The following is a 26868-nucleotide window of genomic DNA, read 5'->3' on the forward strand; positions in this document are numbered from 1 at the left end:
GAACTGCCTCCCCTGTATCGCTTAATTGAGAAGGTAAGTGAGGCAACTGTGTGCATAAGCTTTGGGTCATTTGTGTATGTGTGTCTGCATCTCTCTCTCTCCCTCTCTCTCTCTCTGAGTCATAAGCTGGGGCTGCAATACACACACACACATCTCTGCACTGCAACTTTCACTCAAGCTGCAGCTCTGCTGAGACTGTTTTGTTTAAATCATGTGAGGCTTCATTATTTTTATGATGAGACATGAAATACATGCAAGCGGAGGATGCTGAGCGAAACCCATCTAACTGGATGTCTCGAGAAATAGCAGTGAAAGTTAACAAAGAATTGCAGCAGCAGCTTCCCCCCCCCCCCCGTTATTATTGTTATTATTATTCTTGCTTCTTGCAGAGCTTCTCGAAACGTACTCCCAATTATCAAGGGAGTCGGTTAATTTCCCACTCCCCAGCTTTAATCCACAAGCCTCCTCATACAGCAGTTTAATTTGCGAGGGTGCAAGGTTCGGTGCAGGGTTTTAACCCTTTGGGCAGAGCGGAGGCAGGAGCGCGGTGCAGCCGGGGCGGGGAGCGCTGGGGGGGCAGAGCGGGCCGGGGGAGGCAGGGACGCACCGGGCGCAAATGGGCTGCCTGGGTCCGGGCTCACGCAGCCTCTCTTGGACCGGCGTGAGAGAAGGGCAGCCACGCTGGCGTTATGAAATAGTACTTCTGTCTATGATTTTTCTTCCCCCCCCCGAGCACGAGACGGTATGCTAACGCCGCATGTGACAGTTTAATCAAACCCATTTGTTACAACAAAGCTAAGAGACGACTGGGATTTACAGGCTTACGGGCAGAGTTACGGGAGCATGTGGCTTTGTCGCTCGCCATCGCCGAGCGCGGCCGGTGGCTCGGGGTGTGCCGCCCCCCCACCCCGCCCCGCTCCTCCTTCCCCCCCCCCCGCCCGCCTCCGCTGCGGCGCGCCGCGCTCCCGCTCACTTGACCCGAGCCGGAGAAGCACTTGCTACTTTTGCCGGGATTTGGTGCTTCAATGAGAAGGAGCTCTCCAGGCGCCCGTGGATCAACTCATGCAGAAAAAGGAGAAAAGTTTTGGTAAGGCGGCGGTGTCCTGTTTTAGCGCGCCCCGAGCAGAAGCGGTGCGCGTTGAGGTCGAGATGGGGGGGGGGGGGGGAAAGGGGGTGTGAAGGGGGAGACAACGGCCGTGTTTCTCTTGCCTCTTCCACCCTGAATGCGTTGCCGTAGCGAGCGTCTGTGTTTGCGTGTGCTCTAAAGAGACCTAAAATGCCTCTTCGTAGGACAGCTTTGTAGGACTGCTGCTTAAACCAATTAATCTTGCTAGGTGCAACAAATATCGCTACATGCTTTTCCAACACCTCCCTCTCCTCTCTTCTCCCCATCGCCCCATCCCTGTGATGCTTGAAAAGGAATTAGCACAAAAGGCTTGAGCGTCCAACTCCAGAAGGGATTCTTTGTTGTAGAGTGTATGTTTCTTATTTATTTTTTTATTTTGCATGTGAGCTGCATCAAAATTGAACTCAGTCTTGCAAATCTCTTGTTGGCCTTTGCCAAGCACTAGCACTTTGCTGCCATGGTAACTGTAATTAAACTGATAAGAGTGGAAAAATGTCAGTATCTCTGAGCCTTGCAGCTGCATTGGAGAAAAAGGGAATCAAATTGGTTCCCAGCACCACTGCTCTAAAAAAGGGAGGGAGGGAGTGGGGGGGCTGGGGAGGAGAGAAGTGGGGGGGACACAGGAGGGGTAGCAACATAGCTAAGCAGCTCCCATCCCTGAAGTCTGGGTACATCTATTTGCTGTGTTGTCCCTTAGGGGGCTACAGCCTGCAGGGCTGCTCTGGGCCAGTGAACAGGGAGAAACAAGCTTTTAGGTCCAATCTACCTTTCAAAAAGAGAAGGGAGAAGAAGAAGAGAAATCTTTTGTTTGGTGTCTCTTGGCAATCGACTACCCATGTTGGCCAAATTCTTTTAATTTGTATCACTGCTCCCAGCTGTGGGACTGCATTCCCATTTTTAGTTTTTACCTAGCCTCTTTTTAGGTTTTTTTTTTTTTCCCACTTCCCAACCCACCCCTTATTTAAAAAAAAAAAAACAACAAAACAACAGTTTCCTCTGTAGAAGAAGGTGCAAGAGGTGAAGTTTAGTTATATGCCATAGAAAATAAACTCAGAAGTATACAGAAGAAAACATATTCAGAGTACTAAAATCCTTACTTTTATTTCTTTTTTAAAAAAACTGAGTGTTATGGAGTTGCGGTTACTTTGTTGTGTTAACTACAGAAGCTGAGACTGTGTGGATGAATGGCACAGAACAAGAGAGCATAATGGAGGCAATCAACCGTTAGGCTGGTTCACAATGCAATCCAGGCAATTAAAAGCTCACCAGAGTTTAAATGAAATGGTTCTACTTATTTCTGTGCACCACACTGCACAGGCTATTATTTATGTCTCTTTTTTTAATTATGATTTCTCTTAAACTGTCAAATAACTCAGAATAGCAGGGTCTCGGAGGCAATAAGAATTTACACAGAACAATTTACATGCCAGTCTAAAACTAGTTACGACTCCTGATGTGCTACATGCGAGTTCTGAAATGTTTCTTAGCTTCTGAAACCTTAACTTTTTTTTTTTTTTTTGAAGTCTCTGTGTATATTGTCCTGAATAATTGGAGCTCTGAATGCTTTTAGGATGAAGCTATGAAGTGGGAAAGCATCAGAAAAGTATTCTTTTTATCTTCTACTAGATCTCTAACTCTCTTGTTGACTGCATATTGTCTGTCAGTTTGCTGTCTTTTAAAGACCAGTGCACTGATACTTAATTTGCTCCAAACCGATTTTTTTTTTTTTAAGTAGAGGCAAGCTTTCCCTTTCTCGCTGTACGCATTACTGTCCTTGGTAGAACCGTGTATATGCATCTGCAAAGGAGGCAGGGGGGAGAGTGGTCTTTAAAAGTTTTTAAGTGATCCAGGTCATAATAATATCTAAGACTTCCTTCCTTAACATGCCTTTCCAAGACCACAAACCAGAAACAGAGTTCTGTGGGTCTTGTGCTGTACTCAGTACCATCAGGGACCAATCCGGCTTAAAAATGCTACAACATCACTAACAAAATACAGTTCAATATGTCAAATCTTCGTTCCCTTTGATTTTTGAGAAGGGTGGTGATTGAAGTGAAATGGATTTTAGTTTCTGTGCCTTCCTCCAGGAGCCTAATTCATTTTTTTTTTCCAGCAATCATTCCTCTTTATCCTGAAATCGTAGTTACAAATCAGTTGACACTGTTTCATCACAGGATAATAACCAGGGATGGGAGTCAGTTGCATCAAACTTATTTGGGGAGACTGAGGGAAATGCAAAAACCTGCAAATCATGCTATTAAGTTCTTCCTTCAAAAATCCTAAAGGTGGTGGATGGTGATGAAGAAGTCTTATTCCTGGCACAGCTCTGCAGTTTATGTGCTTGTGTATCTTGGAGACAGGGGTGGAAAGAGGGAATAGAGGGAAGGATAGAGGAAGCCCTTGAGAGCATATTGGGGTGAAATAAAAAGGCTTTGTTTGACAGTGACAGACTAAGCACTGAAATTTCTCAGTGCTGAGAACAGATCTGCTCTGTAATGCAAAGCATGGGTAGGACTCTGCAGAACTGAAGGGAAAGCTGGGTTTGATTTTTAATTTTTTTTTTAATTTTTTTTTTCTTTTACAGCCTGAGTGTAGCACTTACAGAGTTGTGAGGTCTTTTTGGAAGTGCTCCATAAGCTCTGCTTTCCTGGCGGAGGGGGAGAGGAGGACAGCCAGGCAACAGCGCTGTGTGCTGCTACCCGATATTTCAGCAGCGAGCAGCTCGGATGGTTTTCTGGGTGCTGTCAGCTTCTGAAAGGGTCCTTCCTGTGTCCAGAGAAATAAATAGGTACTTAAACAGCAGCCTGTGAAAAGCTGGCTGACAGTAAGCTGCAGGTATTCTTCTGACCAAATTGAGAGAGCTAAAAATACATGAGCGCCTATCTGAAAAGTATAACTGCATTGGCGATCTTATGGGAACATTAAAGAGAAGAGAGATGGTGTGTGAGGTGATCTGCATTAAGGTGGCTCATTCATACCATACAGAAGAAAAATAAGCAAATGCTCTCTTTCAAAATTAAGTGATTTAATCCAAGGCATGTTAAAAAAGGATATGTGCAAAGAATTTAGAGACAGGTAAAATACTTCTTGGAGTGCTGTTTTGCACTTTGTTCTGTTCAGATCCATTATATGCTTAAAAAAAAAAAAGTAACTTTTTTTTTTTTATATAATGAAGTAGTTGGGTTTGTATTTTTTCTTTTTTATTTTTTTTTCCAACTTTTCTTAAAAAAGAAGCAGCTTCATCTCAAGTAAAGTGTGAAAAGATCAGATGCATCTGAGAAGAAAAGCATTCCTTCCTTCCAAAAATTGCTGCAAATTGAATCCCTAATCTGAAGGTGCTGCCAGTGGAATGTCAGCACCACCTTCTCTCTCAGGAAAATAGACATGCAGGGTTGCTAAAACTACTTCTATGGAGTGTCTGCCCCTTTTCGCTTGTCTCTACAAGGAGGGTTTGGGCTAACCAACATTAATGACAGTGCTCTATATGCTTTTCTCATGTAGCAAATGCCTCAAAAACTCTGCAGGGGTACATGCGAGATTGTGCAAGATGCAGTTTTATTTGTAAGACAGTAACCTTGTGTTGGCAGCATATACCTCAGGAATGATCAGGCTTGTTTTGCTATTTTCTCAGATATTCACTTGTTTAGCCTTGTTCCTGTGGCTTCTTGTATCCTTCAGATGGCGCAGGACAGTAGATCAGCCTGGATCAGAGACTGTCAGCCTCTGCTCTCTAACCCGCTTTCCTATCAGGCGACAAAATTTTTACATTAAGATTTTTTTTTTCTTTAAAGCCATAAACTGTCTTAGCTCCTAGTTTATCCTGGTTTCCCCTGACCTAAAGATTAAAGTCCTAGAACACCCCTTCATGCTTCTGAACTTTTTTTTACTGAGTTTCAAGGAGTTGATACAAACTGTAGTTGATTTTATGCATTAGGTAGCCAAAGAGAGGGGCTGGGGATAAGCATTTTGTTGGCACTTAACAGATATTTATACTGTGATATGCAACTTTACAGATTAAGGCTTTTCTACCAAGTGAAGGTATTAGAGTTCCAGCAGGACTTCCCCTTATGGTCTGGCATAGGTTCTTTACCAAAAATCTGATACTTTCCCTGCTTTTATTTATTTATAGCCATGTCATTTTGCTGCTTCATGTATGTACCCCGGATTCAGAGGGGTCAGTTGGCAGTTGAAAATACTGTAAAGGCTCAGCCTTTGTCTCATGGTGCTCACTCAGGATGAGAGATGTGCGTTCGTTCCCAGGTCTGCCATAGACTTACTGTGGAGCCCCATGCAGGTTGCTGGATCTCATCCTTCCTCTTGTGAACAAGAAACAGATCTTACGAGTCTGTAAGTGGTATAGTAGCTATGTCAGTAGCATTGATTGGGGAGTAATGGGAAGGCAGCAATACCACATTTTTATATTTATTGATGGAAAAATATAGACCTTACATTTTTCTTATGAGCATTACATGTTACACAGTGGTACTGCCGTGGCACTTTGTGGTGCCCCCTAGAACTGTGCGTATCACTGGACAGCTAATTCAGCCGATAAATATATGACACCAAAATGCGTAATGGAGTGTATTGCAAAGAGGGGAGCAAGGCTGTTGTGTTCATATGTTGCAAAAATAATTACTATTTCTAATTCAGTGATCACCTTTGCACTTGGGAGTTCAGCTTGGGAGTCCTGGAAGGTCCTTTACTGGCTGTACAGTCGCTGCCGTCCACATGAGTTCGATATGTTCCACATACGCATATGTGTAGAGATTCCTGGGATGCTTTGGCCGACTTAGTATTTAGCCTCTCATCTTTGTAGCGCTAATATCCATAAAGGCATACTGTACTATTGCTTCAAAGATTAGCCTTTTTTGTGTTTTTCTCAGGAAAGCTTTTTTTTTTTAAAAAAAAAAAAAAACAACAACAACAGCCAAACAAACAAACTACACACAAAATAACCCAAACCCCAACTTGTTTAATGTTCTAGCTTCCTGAACCTGCCTGTCTGTGGTGGTGTCTTACAGCACCAACAGAGATCTGCTGATAGAAGCTGGGACTGTAAAGCTTTCTTAACAGTAGGTAGTAGAGCATTCTTGATGAAGAGCTCTTCAATTTGCTGTGCTTTGTTACAAGACTCTATTTGACCTTTCCCAGTCTCTGCATAATAATAGGGTACCATGCTCTGAATTTTGGGGTAGGATTTTTTTGTTGGCAACAGCATTCATTCACCAGTCTTGACAGATTCTCATGGTAATATTCAGATGCACCCTAATGATTAGCATTTGTTTTAAGTTGCATCTATGATTGGCTTTAAAACAGTGAGATAACCTAATAATTGAACTGCGTTCAGTTCTCCCTTTTTCTCTGGTGCCTGTTTGGTGTCCAATAAAGCATCTGAAGGGCTATGATTTTGCTCGTTCCAAGAAATGACTTTGAGAGGAGTGGTCTGAGTGTAATGGGATGGCAGTTCATGCGATTAAATAAGACCGGTCTGTAAGCAGTTTGGGGCAGTGACTTTCCTCATTTACTGTAAAACTGAGGGCATTGATTTTTGTATGGATCTCTGCAAGCTGGTTGCTGGTGCTCTGCGTACCATCACTCAACTGTGTTCCACTTCTACCAGTTCCCTCCCTTAAACAGCGGTCGACGTTTAAATTGTTATTTAAATGCTCTCTGCTGTCACATCAAAAGGTATATATACTTAATGGACACTGTACTCATTGTCCTGAAGTAGCTGTTGACTAAAATTGGGATTGGAAAGTGGGGCAGAGTTTTTTTTGTTTTTTTTTTTTGTCTGTGTAGGTTTGTGGTGTGTGGGGTTTCTGTTTGTTTGTTTTCTCTTAACAGACTAGCAGCTCTCTGACCCTGTGCAGATTATTTCAAATGAGATGATTTTTCAAAAGGCCTCTACATTGCACGTTTTAACTAGGGATGCTAGTACTGAAGTCTCTGGAAATCTGATTGCTTCATTCATGTGTCTAACAAGAACTGTAATCTTCAAAAACAAAACACCACTCCCCAGCACCAAAATGTCTATGTCAAACCTCCCTGAAACTCTGTGTCTGTGCCTGTAATAGCTTCAGTCTTTTCTTCTTTAGAATCTGGAGTGCTTTTATATTTTGCAAAGGTAGTATGAATAAGTCTGAATATGTAGATTTAGCAATATTTGCCATCATAGATATGCTGTTTATTTAAATTTTTGCTTTCGAAGTATTGGATACTTTGGGTGAAAGTGGATGACTTTTCAGCTGAACTGTTCTAATTTTTCATTTTTAATTTTTTAATCCTATTTCTTCTCAGCAAAGAGACCAGGTAAACGAAGTGTTAAAGAGAAGCTGTGGAAATTTCTGATCTCAAATTTGTCTTAACATTATTTTCAGCTTGCTGTGGACACTCTAGATTATTTCATTCTAAATACACAATTGCCTTGTCAATGAACTGGGTGTGGGGAGAGTGGCGAGGTGGAAAAGGGGGAGACTCGCACTCGAGACAATATCTATTTACAATCTTCTCTGGTCCTATTGTTTTTCAGGTATACAAATGCTCTCAGTCCAGCCAGACACCAAGCCGAAAGGTTGTGCTGGCTGCAACCGTAAGATTAAAGACCGGTATCTTCTAAAGGCCTTGGACAAATATTGGCATGAAGACTGCCTGAAATGTGCCTGCTGTGACTGTCGCCTGGGGGAGGTGGGCTCTACCTTGTACACCAAAGCCAACCTTATCCTTTGTCGCAGAGACTATCTGAGGTAGGGCGCATCCTTCTTACGTTCACTGGCAAGCTTGCTAAATCTGTTCAGCCCTTCCTATATAGTCACTATTGCATAAGTGGTACTTGCAGGCTGCCAGGCTGCGTCTATGTGGAGGATGAGAAAACAAATAACCCCAGCATGGAAATAAAACTAAAGTCTGAATCAAAAAGCACACATAACCAGATCATGTGGGAGTATGCCATTTATCTGATGCTAATACTAGGGCCCCGTGCTCAGTGCAGGAAGAGAATAGAGTAAACGCTCTGCGTGCTCCGCAGCACCAAGCCCCCAGGGAGCTGGTGGTCTCCTCCTCCTCTCACACCACAGTGATGGCCAGAGGTAGTGGCCTGAAACTGTGTCCATGGTTTTCACCAGCTCCAGTGCAGAGTTTGAACTCTGTGAGGAGTGCTTCACTCGTCTTCGCTTACCCACTTTTGTGCCCGTCGTTAGCCAGAGGGATTTAATTTGTGGCAATAGAAGCTTTTAAGAATGCTACTGTTCAGCTGTTAGAAGCTAGACCAAGATGACCAACTGTCTTCCCTGTGCTAAATGACTGCGTAGCTCAAATAACTGTGTAGGCTCAAATCTATTCGGATTTAACTCGGTGACCTGGATGGGATGGTGGGTGGCCTGTTGGTACTTCTCAGATAGCAAATCATTGCCTGATTTTCTGTCTTGTTTGCTTGTGGACCTACATTCTCAAAAGTATTTCAGGTATAACTCATAGCAAAGCACTGATGAGCAGTGCCAGGCTAATCTATCTGAAGATTGTATGTGAATAAATAGGGTGACTTTGCAGGAGCTAAGTTTAATCACGAAGTTTATTCTCCCTAGGCTCTCAAGAGTAAATAGAGAGAAAAAGCTCCTGTGAGGTGATTCAAAGCACCTATTTCCTATAGGAGCATCTTCCGTTCCCTGTAGAGGGGGCCTAATGAGACTAGCTGCTCCAGGCTAACATTAACTTCTGGGAATATTTCCCCTGCCCCTGTAGTGAAGCCTTTTCCTTTTAAAGGGACATAGGAGTCAGTAATACATTGGGGAAAATTTAAAATTCTCTTTGAACATGTTAACTTAAGAGTTCAGTTTAAGCACAGATACTGAATAGGAGGTCCCCACATACCGGTCAGTTCCCAAGTTGTACAGCAGGGGTAGGTTGGGACAGGAATCAAGACTAAAGTGTTAACAGCTACTGGTACTCTGGCTCTCCACTTTACAACCTATTTTTTCTAGAGTGGAACACAAACCTTCGCAAACGCATTGTGCATTTGTTGAGCTGAGGCTGCAAGGCAGGCGAGGTTCTTCAGACGTGGGCTAGTAAGGGTGCTCTGGTACCCATTAAAACTCTGAACACAAGATAGAGTGCTAGGAATTTAACATAGCGTCTGCATCTTAAAGCCATTGTGTTAAAGCTGTCAAAGAAATAGGTAACGAAACCTAAATTTTAAAAACTGGCAGGGAACTGTTTCAATAGAAGGGAATTGTTGTACGTTAACCTAGGTCACTTGTGATCTTAAAATGTGTATCTGGAGAGAGGGATCAGAACAGTTTCTGGGGGGAAGGTAACGCTTATTGTAATTTGTAAACCCCATTTTAAGAATCTTTCTACAACAAGTGCCTGCAGGAGTGAGAAAACTGCTGTGGCTGTTTGATCAGAGTTCCAAATTTACTGCGGATTTTGAACTTACTGAACCTTCCAAGTGCTAATGCAACAGACCCAATGTTTTAAAATCAAAACCCAAAGTGACCCAGTACTAGAGATATGAGCAAAGCATCTCCCAAGCACAGATGTACACACACACAGACACACACACACACACACACACACAGAGTTTCTCTCTGGTTTTTGAAGGTCTAACAGGAATAAATATTTTGCTAACAGATAGTTAAAATTGACAGGAAGTGATTCAGAGAAAGGAATCTGTATTTTTTATTTGTCATGACCACATTCAAAACTGGTTATTTGTTCATATGCAATATTTACTCTTGCACCAGTGCAACTAGCATACATGAGAAATCCTATAATCAGTTTTAAGATGTTTCTGATTTTTGTCTCAAGGTTTATCAAGTCTTAATGAAGCTATCTTGCCATGAGCCTTTTTTTAGTGATTCTTGTGAGTGCATACATTTAAACTTGGTATTTACATTAAACTTCAAACTGATGCACTTAAGGTAATTGCAGATAGTCATTTGCCTCATTGCATCTTATCTACTTAGTTATTCAGTGAACCTGTAACAGTGATCTTTTTAATGCTAATGTAGAAACTAGTTAAATGTTCTCTAGCTTTGTAGTCAAATAAGCTTTCATATTTAGCAACCCACTTGATATGAATTTAAAGAACAAATTACTTTGTACCTAATGATCAGATTAGGGTTCGATTAGAGTTTCAAACTACCCTCTTAATTTTTAAAATTTTTAAGCATAAAGGGAGTCTTTGCTACATATGAAACTGTTTTAGATTCCTATTAATTTATGTGGTGCCCTCTAGAGGATATGTGGCTTGCCTGATATTATAAAGAGTAAAATTGCTTATTAACTTGTCTCTCTCTGTTCATTATGTCTTTCAATAAGGCAGCCATTCTACAGATGCTATAAGAGACAATGTAACCAGTTTGGGTGCTTTAACTTTCATGGTTAAATTCGCAAACTGTGTGTCTGTGTCTTTGGCTATTTGCAAAGATATTTCCAGTACCTCTCACTCAGAGATGCCTGCCATAATACTAAACACCTTCTCAGCCCCGATGCACGCTCTCGTTCTGCATTTGAGCCCTGAGGTACCGACTTTGGTGAGCCTTTTATAAATACTCTGTGTCTTCAGAATTTCAAAACTTGCTTTGCTTTAGGTCTCTCCTTTGGGAAAATTAGTTAATTTATTATTTTAAAATCTTCTTCTCTGGGTTGGGAGAGGTTGAGGGGATGGAAGAAATCTTTAATGAGGTAATGAGCTTGGAAGATGCTTTGGGTGTGAGAGGCTTTACCCTGGAATCTGATTCATGGAAGTCACTCCACTGGTTTCAGAAGTGGCACATGACACTAGGGGTATTAGGGTGGCCACAGCAGGAATGAACTCTGTTTTGTTAACGAGGATGAGAACTGACTTGAGTAAAGAAAGGACTCAATGCTAGAAATAACACACTTGGTGAAAATGATATGCAGAGTATAATTCCCCTGCAGGCTTCTGTCTCCTGCTTATACACTCTTGGGTTAGAAAGTGAAGACTTAATTTAAGGAACTTAGGTTTATGCCAGTATTTCAAGTCCATTTACAGTAAGTGAAATATGCAATAAGTGTGTGGGTTTCCTTTTTTTTTTTTTTTCTTTCCCTTTTTCCCTCCAGAGCTATACAGTGACATCTTAATGTATCAGCCTGCCCTGCTCTGTCCTCTCTTCTGACTGGCAGCATGTCCATTTACAAGCACAATATTCCCTTTGAAATCTGTCATTACTGCCATTAATGACCAGTCGTTAGGTTAACAGCCCCTAGGCTGTTAACATGTCAAACTGGTTGTTAACTGGAATGTTATTACTTATTTAAACCGCAGGTATGAGTTGCGTGAAATGTGCTTTGGTTGTGTGTTCTGGGCTGCTTCTGCTCAAAACAATAGGGAAACAGCAGAGTGTTTGCCTTTGGGGTGCCAGGGGATTTGCTTTCTTTTCCATCTGCTCAATTGATTTCTGCATGTTTGTGAGGTCCTCCTGCCCCTGGGCAGCCTCCTAATTTCAGGTGCAACTGTGTGTAACCCCATCTCTTAGCAGCTAAGCCTAATGTGCGACTTAGCCTAATGTGCAGACCAGCAGCCACGCATATTTCCAGATGCACAGTAATGCTTGCCGCACATTTGAGATTAATATCTGCCCCCTAAAAGTGTAAAATGAAAGACCGACAATTACATGTAACTCAGTTGTATTAAATAATGAGCTTCCTCAGATGCAGCGAAAATATGAAAGTACAGCTGTGCTAAGCTAGTAGCAATGTAGGTCAATCACCCTTTTCACTTAGGTTTTTAACTACGCAAACCCTGCTGAGCGACCAATGACTACAAAGTGCTGTTTCATTCCTATTTAATTTTGGCAGCATTTTACTGAAGAGCAGGCATTCATGCAGCTAAATTATCTTCACCGTTTCTGGTTTTAACTCCAGCTCCATGACACTAAATGTTGGAGTGCATATCTCTTAGTAAACACAAAGAATATGGTTTCTGATATTTTTTTAATTTTTTTTTTCAAATCCATCTCTTAACATGGAAATTGAATTAGAACTTTTATTATTTTTTGCATAATTTCCTTAGCCAGGCAAACAGATCACGGGAAAAGGACTGGCGAAACTAATATATTGGGGTGGAAGTTCTGCCCTTAAACACATCTAGAACCTTAGCTGGGATTTGGGGGATGGTGACACAAAAGACTACCACCACCCCCCCCCCCACACATTGCTCAGCCTCGGTACTGATTTTGCTTGCAAATGTACTACAGACTTTGTAAGTACCACTTAATAGCTATGAAGATGAGGAGATCAGTATTCCTGAAGAAAGTGACAGAGAGTGTTGTTATTTCTTTTTTCTTCCCTACTTGCAGGTTTGAAGACTTGAGACAAGCCAAGTTTTAAAAACACATATATTGGATGAGATCTTGTAAATAATGAGACATGACCACAGAATGTTAAGTGTTAAACCATAAGCATGATAAAGGAGTTGGCTCTGTAAAATATTTAGCTTGTGAAAGGGTGAAGACTGAAAAGAGTAGAATTTAGAAAACAGCCTTTTCCTGTACAACTGCTTGCACTCTAAAGGCAGCTATTATTTAAAAAAAAATATTATGTTGAAGTATTTAGACTTAAAATGTCTTGTGGCCTGTTACTGATTAGCAGATTCTATTTCTCTCTCAAATCATTGAAAGTGCACATTAAGTATTGCAAATATCTAAGATATTAGCCCTGTTAAATGCATGTATAAATACTTTATATGGATCTTTTAACAGGTAGTGGGTTATAAGGTGTTTTCAAAATGACACCTCAGTATGCTTCATGCCCAGTTTGAGTAAATACGGATAGATCTTTAAAGATTTAAGCACTCTGAGTTTTCAGGAATATTGAGGTATTTACAGAAGTGAGACTTAAGAGAACTCTGCTTTCTTCACTAAAGCTTTGTAGAACTGAACCCGTATTTGTACACTAGTGTGCTTGTTGCAATGCATTGAAGTATTCAAAGGAGTACTAGTTTGCAGGAATAGGACCTAAAAATATTTTCAAATATATTAAAAAACGGTAGGTGTAAAGGTCTGCTTGTTCTAATTTTTCTGCGTGAGATTAATGTTTTCCTAAATTTACATTTGTTGTACCAGTTAGTGTGACTTGGAAGGAAAAAAAAAAAGCAAAAATACTCTCCCACTAATTACCAAAAGTTTTGGAACCCTCCAAACACCTTAATAGTTGTTAAAGGGCTAAGGGTGTACTACAAGGAGAGTAGTGCACATACACACAGTTAATCCACACAACTTGCAAAGAGTGCTTTTGATTTAGTTACACTCTGGCTAGTTTAGCTTGTGCTTATTTTGGCTCATCTGTGATAGCTTTTAATAAGAAACATTCAATTAAGCTGTTAAAATTGGTGTTTAAGTCATGTTGAAATGCTGCAAAATGTGTGTACTCAAGTTTGACGCTCTTCAGTAGTTCCATGTGTTTCCTCGTATCTGCCTCGTATTTTTCTTCAGAGCTGCCAAATTTTTAATAATTGTGTTATTTTTAGTGGCTTAAAATACACGGTTTAATTTCCAAGAATGTGAATGTTCCCTCTTATAAGGCTTCTTGAAAACCAGACACTTCTCTTGTGTTGTCAAAATACCTCATTAATGCCCTGGAAACGTTCAAAGAATTTCAGGAGACTTTTCAGATGAAAGTACAGTGCCTCTTAAAGCTTGTCCTACAGCTCTTCATTACTCTACTATAGTACAGTGTATTTTCATGGAAAATTATTTTACTACAAAGATTTTTGTCAATTTATAGCAGCTCAATAAAGCTTAATTAAAGTGGTGATTTTGGGGCAGCCTAGGTAAGTCTGCAGTGCCAGAGGGTGGTATAGAAGAACAGCAGTTCGATAGATCTGCTTAAATATTTTCTATAACATCTTCTAAAACAAGTGGAACTCTCTTGATTTCTTCCTTGCTGAATTTTTCCTCAGAAGTGACTTTGTGGCTAGGGTTTTTATGAAATATCTTTAAAATAACACATATGTTAAAATTATTTACTTCAGGAGTAAATATTATCAACTATATTATGACACGTGATGTGACGTTCAAGGTTTAATTGGAAACTATCTGCATTTTTTGCCAGACACATATGTGAAACAATCCATCTATGTATCATGTAGTAGAAGAATATTTAGCTCTTATTGCCTAGCACAGAGATGCCTTTAAGGAGTTCTGATTTCTGCTATATATCTCTTCTTTAAAAACAAAAACAAACAAAAAAACCCCACACACACAAAAAAAAAAAAGTTCAAAATTTGTTTGAAATTTTAATGATTTTGTGTGGATATTTTACACAAAAACGGAGGAGAAGTCTCTGCTATGTAATTAAAAGTTTCTTACTAACTTTTGTTGCGTTGTATTTGCTATAGTCTTCAAATTTTCCAGATAATATACAACATTCCTTCTTTATGTGAATGTTTGACTAATACGTAGCAAGCACAGCTGTTTTTTCCTAAAAGTATAGTCGTGAGCAAAGTGAAAACTTCAAATAGTGCTCACCTGGAAATAAAAATTTCATGTAAAACTTCATAATAGATACTTGAGATTTGGCCATCAAAATGGACGCTGTTGTTACACGCTTTCAGCTTTCCTGACTTCAGGAATTGCTTTCTCTTCTAATTTCTCACTGAGGTTAACTATATTTGTGGTGGATTTGGAAACCAAAATGCAATACTCAAATGATTTCTAAATGAAATTGGTCTTAACTGTCACTGTCCTTAAGAATCCTTATTTAGGGTGTACCTTACTAAATGCATTGGCTTTTTGATGGCTAACTTCCCAGCAAATTCCTTAGTATGATAATGGATGACCTTTTAAATAAATCTAAGTAATAGTCACAGGCTTTGTTTTTTTTTTTTTTTTCTGATCAAATTAGTCTAGAATTTTTTTAGTTTTTCAGATGCAAATATCTGAAGCAGTGAGCCTACATTGCCAAAAACCTTTACGTGTTTTGCACCTACTTCCCTGTAACATGATTCTGGTACTGTTGTTTTACACCTTCCTGAGGCAGCTTCTTGCATATTCTGAATCAATTCACCTTTGGCATTTGAGTCACTTGAGTCTCATTGTATGCGATAGGTTTGTTTTTTTTAAATGGCTATGGGTATTAGTAGATTCATATTTCAAAAGACTGTTTAAGTCATTTCTAGAATGTGCTGCATTTTTAGATGTATATATGAATGTATCAAATTGTCATCTTCCTGAAAAAGAAGGGTGGAAGGTCTAGCTGTACCCAATCAGACCAAAAAAAAAAAAAGCCTGTAATGCTGTAATGGGCTAGAAATAAGTAAAATTTGGATGTACAGAAACTATTGGTTCTTTCTAATATGTAGGCAAGTGTTAAAACAAAAACAAACAAAACCCGTGAAACATATTCTGGGTCAAAAAATTCATGAAAGTAGTATCAGATCTTGACTAAATACTAGTGAGAATATAAATTGCTCAAACGACAGGGTAAGTAGTTCAGCCAAATTTGATCTTTAGCAAACCACGTATCAAAATGAAACAATATACAGCTAAGATACCTTGCAAGTTCTGCATGCTCCTGACTGCTCTGCAAATCTGCGTGGTACGATATTTACACACACTTTTGCATAAATCATGGTGGAATTCTGCATCCTGTGTTATACGGGTATTCGCAATATGGCCCTGTCTTCTCTAAAACTGGTTAAGACAGACTTTATATGTATGCTAGCAGTTTAAACATCCTGATATCCCCATTGCAATCAGTGAGGTTAGTCACAGGCTTAAATTAAGGATGTACTGAAATGTCATGCTGGAGTACCAGTGTAGCGTATTCATAATTCAGTCCTTCCAAGCCTCACATCAGAACTGCAGCTACCAGCAACTGGAGAGTATTTAGCACCTATTTTTCAAAGAGCACAATGGCCTCAATTATTAACTGTAAAATATTTTCCTTTGGGATTAGAGTGAACTCCGTTTATCTATTTTATAACAAAACACAACACGAGGGAACTTTTCGCTAGCAGAAAATTGCTACTTTTATAGAAGAGAAGGGCACATTCAGCTCTGGAATGATGTTCCTTCCTTGGGAAATTCTCCTGCAGGTCTTGAGTGAAGTGGCATTCTGCAGTACTGGAATTTAAAATTTTCACCTTTTCTTTTGCAAAAGTGATAATGTCTTATGTTGGCACATAGTGGGTAAAAGTGAGAATTGCACAACATGCAAAGATTTTGTGGGGGGGGAGGTGGGAGTAAGTGAATAAGTGATAATAAGTCAAGTTATGCATTTGGATATACTGTACATGACTATACATATATTGGACTCATTAGGAAGACACAACACCATACCAGGTAGCAAGCGTCCCCTTGCTCTTATATTGTTGCTTTCATATCACGCCTTTGACTTCTCATGCAGGAGTTATCACTTGTCTCTCTTGATACTAAAATGTGCAAAATGCTTGTGAATCAAACCTGATTTTTGTTCAAGACAAGCTTTCAAGCTATAAATATCAGCATACACTGAGTCTCGGGTTCTGGTTTAGTGAATAGGATTTATTATATTGTAACCCTGCACTGAACAGTATTATTGTTCCAACATGGGACAAAATAAATGTTTTTGGTTTTTTTTTTTTGGTGTTATTTTCTTGTTGATACCTTAAAGAGAAATATGTATTAGAGAAAAGTTGATACAAATACAGATTTGATAATTAACTCCCCCCTTAAATACATCTGCTTCAAGAAACAGAGGATTTTATTATTGCTGATCAACTTCTAAAATTCCAGTAACAATCACTGAACTTAGTTTTTTCATTTAGATTTTTTTTAGGAAGGATTTCTAGGTAGTGATAGCCTAAGTGAGTTACAGGCTATGGATTAGGGATTATAATAACAATTGCAATCACTGTGAATTATTGTCTTAGTTTTCATCTTCTGTAACTATGGTCACTTCTATATAAATCTTGTTTTTCTGAAGTCAGGACTGTTATCTTCAGAACTACTACTTTCTCAACACTTGGATTAAAAAGTTAAGTTTTTGTTTTAGATAGTAGAAAACTTAAAAATTCGTTTTCCCATAAAGAAACAAATTCAACAAATTTTAAACAGAATTTAGAGCTTTCTAGAAGTTGAGATTTAGGTTTACAAAAAAATCACCAAAACTTTTCAAAGAAGTCTTTATAAGCCTAAGGTGTCTGCCTTATATAAAGTGTCAAGGAGGGGGATGGCAGTCTCAATAAAGAGCTGTTCTGCACTAGTTTTTATTGGCTTGCTTATTTAATTTGTAATCTGATACATTTAAGAACATGTTATACTAAAACAACATTAACCTAATCCTAGAAACCTATACTACATGCTTGACTTGATGTACCCTGAATAATCCTATTGAAAGCTATAGGGCCTGTAAATTTAGAAACATGCCTTAGTAAAGTCAAATATTTAAAATTGGAATGGCTTTGCCTGCAAACTTTATTGAATTGCTATGTTCTTGTTTTTTGTGTGCTACATATTGTAGAGTGATTACCCTTACCCACAGCTTGGCGTCCCTTCCTGACCCCCTGGTCCAGGCAAAGCTCAAACCCACAACTCTGCTCCTGGCCATGCAACTCGCTGCCCTATCTAGGATGTCAATCAAAGTTTCGACACCTGTAACAACCTTGCCCTGTTTCTCTCTAATGGAAAGGATGGTTATTTGTATGCTAATCCTACGTACCACCACCCACCCCAAAATCAAACTGCTGGTGGGTAATTTAAGGGTCTAACTCCAGGCTTGTCTCTGCAGCCTACTGGCCTATGGGCTCTGCTCTCCAGAGTCTTCCTGGGAGACAGCGAGCAGTAGAAGGCAGGACAAAAGTTATTAAAAATCCCTGAGATTTTGTGTTGATGTTTGTGAATCTTGGGTTCTTAGTTCACTTTCTCTTCATGCTCCAAAATCATGCTAATGAACCTGTCCTGTGTACTTAGCAGCTTCAGGCTTCTAGAAGGTTGTGTTCATTTTCATTAAGATATTAACTTCATGTATTTTTATGCTCTATATAGCATTAAAAAAGAAATCCAGCATGACGTTGAATCCTTATAGGAGGGAGCACTAAAAAATAAATTAAAATATATTCTTCTGCTCGGAATTTCACTTATTAAAACAATCTTGAAACCTAGAGGAAATGCTGCAAACATTGCAGAAAATGTGCTGGTTTTAATGAGCCTGGCTGTAGTCTGAAGTCAGCCAAGGGCACTTCCCCCAGCACCTCCTTACCTAATTCAGTCATAATGCGGAGTGAACTGCTAGTAAAAAGAGTCAGTGAGCAAAATAAAAAGAAACGACTACTTGGCGGGCACACATCACACGATGGGTGTCTTCTGTGCTCTTCTGAGGCTTTTCATTATGATCCCTGATGTGTCTCTGTCAGGGTCCCAATTACTCTCAGTCTCGAGGTGCAGCACAGCCTGAGCATTTTCCCATAATAGCCCTAACAGTGTCGTCGTCTTCTCCGCATTCCTTGTGTCTTTTAAATAGGTTCTCATCTGATAATTATAGGTAAAATATACATATGTACTTTATAAGAGTACATCTGAAATGCATTGAGTAGGTGGTAGCACCCACTGCAAGTTCTTTAACAATTTGGCCATGAAATACTTCAAAGGTAGTACAACCTCTTCTTGTTATGGTAAGTAGATGATTGCTTTCATCCAGTTATTTTCCCTCCTTATACAAATACCCCTTCTCTAGTAAAAGACCCCTGAGGTTTATTCTGAATAAAAGTTAGTACATATTTGCAAAATTTACTGTAATTTGTCAGATCATCCGTCTTGCTGGGAATGTACTGTGTCCGAACAAATAACTCTGGAACCAACTGTCTTAAGTGATCTTATTATTAATCATGTAATCTTACTATGTTGGCAGATAAACCTATTGAAAAAGTAATTTTTATCTGTCTTATGTGTGTGCATAAAAATGTGTAAGGTTATTTTAGGAAATGTACAACCACTTTTTTTTTGTTTTGTTTTGTTCTATGGCTTTCATTTGAACCACCACAAATCCTTTTCTTCTGAAGCCCAGCTCTTTCTCCTCATAAGCTGATCTTTCTGGTTTTAAGGTGTGCTTTTTGGAGAAGTTAGTTCTTTTCACCAACTCCTACATGCCTCATGTTTGGCTTATTTGTGGAATACTGTCAATATTATATAAGTAGTAAAATGTTGCTTTTAGTGAAGTATCAAAAAGCTGGTATAGGGACAAGTATTCCTTTTCCACTCCCCCACCACCCACTTCTTCCCACCGAAAAACAGGAATGGGAGGAAACAAATTTAGAAAATGATTGCAAGCATGTTTAGTTTCCCAGAAAATTTTGACTAAGTGAAAAGATGTGATTTTGTCAGTGTAAGCCTGGAAACCACTATCCCTGCAAGGCACTTGAGAACCACCTTTCTTACCTCCCAAACTTTGAAGAACTGTTTAATCCATGCTTTTAAGCACTGCTTCTTTGAATCCTTAAGCTCTAGCTGACCTTTTGTGGAACTGAATCTAACCCAGAGCCAGTGTGCTTGTCTGTTCAGAAAAGGCATTGAAAAGCACAGTTCCATAGCCCATGAGCTGTATTATCTTCCAGCAGTGCCTTGCTTTTTAGATTGGGTGGTGGCATCCAAAGATGGTCTGTCTCTGGTAGGAGGAATAGACCAGATATTACCAGTGTGTTTGCTGTCTGCTTCTTGGTTTGTCACAGGACAACAAACAAACAATCCAACCTACAGCAGTTACTGCTAATTCAGCTCAATGCAATGTTGCTTGTTGAAGGCACCACCGCTGATGGGTGGATACAAGTTCTTGTATCTGTCCCTGCTTCAGTGGCATTTGTCTGGTGACCACTGTAGTCCCTTTTTCCTTCTGCTGTGTACAAGGGGCAGAAGTAGGTATGGCTCTAGTTTCTATATGAAGAAGCTAGAGAAGCAAAAGGGTTAATAGCTGCACCTTTTCCTCTGCTTTCCCTGAAATTTCAGAATGCCAAAGATGAAAGATATGTGATGCTGGTGTAGGTGACTAGCCTTTCTCATCAGCAGTATTTGGGGAGGAAAAATTATTAAATTGCAAAATTAAGAAAACTTGTCAAGAGAAGACAACATCAGTTGTCATTAGATGGGACCCTTGCTTTCTGTTCCTAAAACTAAATACAGTCACTAAGACAGCTGCATCTGGGCAGATCACTCTTCCGTAGATTTGCAGTCTTGCTGTCAGTTTTCTATCCTCCTTGTGCTTAAAGGGAACACCAGCAAACTGGATAACTTCCCACTTTTTAGCAATTGGGAAAGACTGACAGTATGCGTGCTCCAAACTGAGCAGTTTTGCTGCAAGATTAATTCTGAAGAGCCTCTGTCATTCTGGATGTGGGGATGTGTGAACAGAGGCTGCCCATCAAATGCAGAAGTTTTGGTAAGGAAGAAATCCCTCTTGGGAGTAACCCCGCCTTTCTCTGTTCTGCATCACTGTTGCCAGCCTCCCTCTTGCTCCCCCATAAAAACCCAAAACACAAGAAAAAAAGTCCTATCACATTGTACTAGTTCTTCCATGGTAAGGATATGAAAAATGTAACAGGCACTCACTAGAAAGCAGATGAAAGCAGCACATGCTGCAAGTCAGAAGATGGCTAAATTATGGCAGCAGATGTTTGGCTCTGCCAAATGTGGTCAACACCAGAAGGCAGGCTGGGAAGTAAGTTCCACTAAAGGGGCAAGAAAGAATAAAGGCTTGAAGCCAAATCATGTTTCTGTATTTGTCCCAACATAAATAATGTCTAGTCACACACATGATATTTATATCAAATGTTTCTTCTTGTGGTCCTAACTATATTGAGCATGCTTTCATTGTTTCCTTAATGCAATCTCCAAAGGTCAATTAAGTTAAAGAGACAGGCTGATGAAATTAGATATTACTTTAAAAAATGACCAAAAAAAGTGTGTTTGGAGAGAGACCTGGACATGTCTCCAATATAATTCTGTCTGGTTTGCTCCAGGTTCCTGTATCTTTTATTGGAAACACTGTTTGAATTGAACCAATCTACTTCAGCTTTGAGTGTACTTTCTTATTCTCTGGTGATAGTTGAGGTATCTGTTCTTGGGGAGAGACAAGGGAGTCTTCTGGACACAGGACAAAAATAAAATGACATATTTAAGTCCTTTTTTTAATACTCCAGGGAGATTTTACTATCTGAGTTGTGTGCAGTGAGCAGGGATTTTTCATTTCATACATCATTCACGACTTGCTGCAGTGATTCCAAAGAGTCACACAAGCTGAGTTGCTGGTTGCAGCAAGGCACAGAATTTTTAGTTTGTGAGTTTTAACAAAGGATGTCAGAACTTTCTTAAGGCTTCTCCCAAAATTTGTTGTGGGGAGGTATGGTGTTAGGGAAAAGAAGTAACGTGTCTGAGGACACTGGAGGATACACAGTAATGACTAGGTTAAGATCCAGCATCTTTTTTCCTTCCCTTCATTGTTCTTCCATTGCTATTAGCTTGACACACAAGGAAAGTGAGCAGGTCTCCAGCTTTGCCTTTAGTCTACATTTTGAAGTCTTGTATTAGCACTAGCTGAGGGCTTTGTTTTACATTATGCTGTTGCACTGATATGGAGTTGTGAGTGGCACGTGAAGTTTGCCTCTGTTTTTACCTTTGCATGTATTTATTCAGGATTAGTCAACATCTTTTCCAACAGTTGTGAAGTGTCTGGGATGATATACTAAGGGTGAGGTGATTTAAATCTTGTTTTATGAGTATGTTTCATCTGCTTTAGAGGCTTTGTAGCAAATGCATGAATCTTTGTTATAGTAAAAAATAGTGGGTGGGGGGAAAACCTTTTCTAGCAATATCACGTATGAATACTGAAGTTAGACTGGCCTTCCATGGCTGTCAGTGAAGTTGGCTTAAATGGATACACAAGACTCCGGACAGGTGGGTGAGCATCTTGTTTTACAGAGTTACATAGCAGTTATTGTCCTTGTGCCCGCCATGGGCTTTCTGGCTTTTTCTGTAGTCTCAAGAAAGCGAGCAACCTGATTACCTGGCAGCCCTTACAGATCACTGTGTTAAAGACATAGTTGTTACTGATGCCATGACATTGCATTCTGTAGAAATAAAGGAATGCAAACAGATCAGATTTTTTTTATTTATTTTTTTTTTTTAATCACAGAGGGGGCTGCATTTCAGTTGTGAGAGACTCTTCCTGAACAGCCTACTACCCGCCCTCCAAAGGTGGGTTACACAGAAGGAGGCAAGTCTTGTGCAGGAGGTGGGCCAACCATCCCCCGTTCAAGGAGGTGCCCTTTAAAGGCAAAGAGGGAAGCTAGATATAATCTCAGCATCCCTGGTATGATCACCCCATATAAATACCTTGGTCTTTCATTAATTTTCTTTTTTTTTTTTTTTTTTTTTTTTTTTTGTGCAGAGGGCACAGCAGCTAAATGGTCCCGATCCTGTTGTCAGGGGGTGGCAAGGTTAGGCTGCAGAGCTGACATGTGATGATCACGACAGGCAAAGACGAGCTCTGCACCTGGAAGCTTCTGTGCAGTAGCTCCCTGAGCGATGCTGGTTGATGTGACAGCAAACCAGATTCTCCCTCAGCCTCTGCAGTGCTTGTTTTCTGATGGCCTCTTGTAGCCCTGTACTGTTCTGCTCCGTGTCCTTTCTGTTCATTGCCAGCCTGCGTTTTCCATTTACATGGCTCCTTTCTGTCAAGGTGAGGGAAGCCCTGATGGGAACCTCCCTACAGAGGTACCACTGGAGGCCAGACAGAATATTCAGGAAACACTTAAAAGTCCAGCTATTGCAATCCTATCTAGTGCCAAAATTTCAACCTAAGATTCTTAAAGTTATTTCTGTACCCTTCCAGCCCTGCACTGCTTCAGCTGCCAAAGGAGCTCAGCATAATGCTGACAGGTCTATCCAGAACATCTGCTGTGAACCCTCCTTTGGTTCTGCCAAAGCAGAGTTAGTAGGATGGGCCTTTGGAAGGGAGTTTACAGTCATGTTCACCCATTCTCACGGCAGTTCCCCCTTGGCTGGATGCAGGGCCTGCAGAGCCCATTTATCGTGTTCCAGACCCTTCATCTGGCACTCGGCAACTACAGGAGGGCAGGAATCTGAAAACAGGCTTTGTTATGACAGAGATCTCCAGATCTTGTAGCAGATGTTGCTGGTGAGAAGCAATTTTGTTCCAGCCAAATCTTCTTCAGCTCTGCTGAGGAAATGCATAGAGAATCTCATACGGCTACAGGCTTTGGCAAGGAAACTCAGCATTTAACAATGCCAGCTACTCTCTATATTTCTTTTTGAAGGCTATGTAGAGCAAATGATCTCTTCTCTGTCTCTGTGAAACAGCTGTAAATTTCTCTTCCTTTAAAACCCCCACCCATTAAACAACCCTGACAACAGCCAACAGTTATCAGATGCAAAATGAACTATGTGCCTAAGATAAAGAGTTGTGTATCTGCCTCTACTGATCAATCCGCTGGATATTTTATATGCCAGTCCTTTAATTTAAAATACTCTCAGAAAGTAGAAATCCCTGGTAATTTCTGTAATGGCCTTTTAAGAAGTTTTGTCACTTTTTTAAAAGATATTTGCTTCCCCTTTTCTCTTGGTCCTTCCCCAGCTCCATCATTGCTGCAAACCTTATCCTCTGGATATAGACTGCTGCTGTACCTTGTGCTGCAGTTTCCTCTGCTTTGGGCCCAGAAGATCTAACCAAGATATTTTGAGGTTACTTTAAATCAGTGTTTGTGACAACCCCTTTCCAATAATTCCCAGGAGCTAAAAAAGATTTCTTCATTTCTTCATTTTTGCTTGTAGTTTAGGGTGCTGGATGAAAGTCACATTCAAGTTCAGCAAAGCCGATGAGGTTTCTGAGAGTGTGCCACACTCCTGCTCATTTTTGAACTCTGAGAACTGTGCCAGTGTTGAACTATTTATGAATCCACCCCCAGCCTACTGGTTCACAAAATGAGGTGTTGACCCCGCTGCAGATGGCTCACATGTGGTCGTATGCACCCACATGATGTATGGCAAAGATGTCACAGAAGAGAGATTCTCAGAGGTGGTCCCTCACAGCTAAAGGGCACTTCACGTGCATCAACACCGGAAAACTTGTTTTTCCAAGTAACTAGGAGTATAATAGTCTGATTAACTGTTGAACTTCAGCTTTTACGTAAATCTACTGTGAGTTTCGGAACTACTGCCATTGCAGTCCTCTTACAGTAAAATAGCAGGGTTGGGTACATTTCACACAGAAAAATTGCCATTTTTCTTCTCCTCTTGCCAGGGCCCTATTATTTTAAGTGCAAAACATCTTTATTTTATAAAATTCTTGTTCCCACTTGTTTTGGGGAGAGGGGGCTTTTTTTAAGGGAAAAAAAAAATCGTTGCAAGCAGCCCACTGATAAGCTCCTTGTTTTGTTTTTACTATTAAAATATCCCCTAATCCACCTTGCTGTGTTTCTGCCGTTCTTGTAATATTCAATCAAGCCCTTGTTTTGTGAGAAATGTGACAATGCATCGTTGGCACTTTACAAACCTACAGCCCTTGGCAATAGTTAATGAGAGGCAGGGTTTTTTCCCCATGCAGGACACAATGAAATTTTAGACAGATGAATGCTAAGAGAACCTGATGTACCAAAGGCAATGTTTACTGCATGTAATACATATCATTGTTTGTCTCCTGTAGTGAAAAATACTTGTGTCATGCTGTTAAAATGTACTCCTGACAGAACAGAGCTTGCTATTATAGGGTCCATTGCTTAAAAAAATGATATACTGACAGAAATACAATTTAAGAAAATTTAACACCAAGGGTAGTCGACCATGTAGGCTACTATTAAGGGGCCAAAACTCAAGGCCATGGTTTTATTAAAAAAGAGAGATAGTATATTTGCTAGTAGTAGGTAAAGTTTTTGTTGTTGTTTTCCCTTTTTTTTTTTTTTTAAAGTAGGGAGAAAAGAGAAAAGAAAGAAGTCAAACTTGCATCCCTTGGTCTCTAGTGTGTAAAAAATTAATAAAAGCAACAGTTCAATAAGATTTTGTTGCAGAAATGTTTAAGTGAAACATTTTAGGAATGCTTCAGATTTTTAAACAGTTACTTATGCTGTGGAGTGCTGTAGCACTACTGTGCATAACAAATGGTTGCTTATAGGTGCAAGGCACACCCAATGCTTTTCAGAAAATGAATAGTGAGACCTGGTTAATTTGAATCAGTTTGTGCATTTCTCCGTATTTTTATTTGGTTTTAGAAGCATATTGAGATTAGCAGTTTACTGATGGAAGCAAATACTGTGTTGTATTTGGCTGGCTAAACACATACAGTTAAATTGTCAGATGTTTGCTTTAAGTTAATAGTGGTCAAATTGTTAGTCACTAATTTTGATCTAGAATTTATTTTCTCCTTCCCATTTCTTCACTGTAAATTTCTAATTGCAAATTGCTAGTTCATAATGTGTGTCAGTCCACGGGGCACCGACAAACTGTTTTTGTTGTATCTGCCTTCTGCAATTAATTACCAAAATCACAACTTCTGTTCCTGGGCGTAGAAACTTTAACTTCTCAAACACTAAAAGGTAAATGGGAACTTCTTGGCTCATCCAGAAGATAAACAGTATTATATTGGCAAGAGACAGATTCAGTAAAGTGTACAAATGTGCGTGTTTGAGCCCTCAGAGCCTGAAACCCCCAGTAGGGTTTGGGGTTGGGTTACACGTGGTGATCTTGGAATACATGGACCATCTAGTAAAGGTGACAGCAGAGTGGGTATTTTGGCTGTACAAATGTGGTTTTCAGATTGAGTAAACACTATTAATGCACACAGAGCTTTCAGATTTAACAGGTAGTGTGCTCCAGGGCCAGCTCCTTATTTGGGGACTTCTGGAAAATCTGGCCAGCTCTCTTGAAGATGTAGCCACTTGTTTTTACACTTCAAATAGGAGATAGGGTCTTCTTCAGGGCTGCTCATTATTCCTGCAGAATGTCATGCTTTTTCTGTGTTCATCAAACAAAAATCTTCCCCAGGGATGAGAGGAATTGAAAGGTTTAAGTAAAAGAGCAGTTGAAGATGGATGTTAAATGTTTTCTTAGAAGTATGGTTATTCAGAAGAATGGTTATTCAGATACATCTTATTTTAAATGGAAACGCATGAGGAAAATTCCCTGATATCACCTAGGAAAATACTGTATTTTTCACTAACTGTGTTTGATCATCAGTTAAAAGTTAATCACAAACAACAAAAGAACATAGTAGTGCAGGAATAAAATAAGTTTTCTCTCATCAAAGTAATGAGAGGCTTAATTTTTTTTTTATGTTCCTCACTTATTCCCCTGCACCCATATAGTAACCTCATTTTGTCTTCTAAAAGAACATTTTATCATGCTGATGGTAAGATTAATATATTTACCACAATGCAAAAAAACCCAGAAATTGTTATCCAATAACACAATCACATTCCTGAAGATTGCCAATAATATAACACTTAGTGTTGGTATGAATTAATTCTTTACCTCCCTCCATGAAAATATTCCAAGCCCATACATACCCTTTATGGCACATACAGAAATTGTCTTTTGAAGACTTATGAATTCTGGACTCTAAACCTGGAGATGGTTCTACACATATAATTGTATTAAGTGATGGCAATGCATGGGCATCACTTATATTTTTGTGGTGTCAAGACCTAAATAGTTATTAAACCTTCAAGTTAATAGATTATTATTATTAAAGCTAAATGTTCATTTTACACAAGATTTCAATAGGGTTTGAAAGAGGTGGTGCCA

At 39.8% G+C, this 26868-nt stretch overlaps 1 protein-coding gene across 1 annotated transcript in view; it reads left to right on the forward strand.

The window, feature by feature from the left end:
- Window positions 1–1062: 1062 nt before the first annotated feature.
- LMO3 (LIM domain only 3) overlaps window positions 1063–26868 on the forward strand; it is a gene marked incomplete at its 5' end in the record, with an annotated part of 55278 nt that continues 29472 nt past the window's right edge. The window contains 2 exons of the mRNA XM_082072467.1: window positions 1063–1087; window positions 7656–7869. Coding sequence (XP_081928593.1) covers window positions 1063–1087; window positions 7656–7869 — 239 coding nt within the window. The remainder of the gene's footprint in view (window positions 1088–7655; window positions 7870–26868) is intronic.

Source organism: Streptopelia decaocto, assembly GCF_964273445.1.
Source record: "Streptopelia decaocto genome assembly, chromosome: 1".
Classification (NCBI taxonomy): domain Eukaryota; kingdom Metazoa; phylum Chordata; class Aves; order Columbiformes; family Columbidae; genus Streptopelia; species Streptopelia decaocto.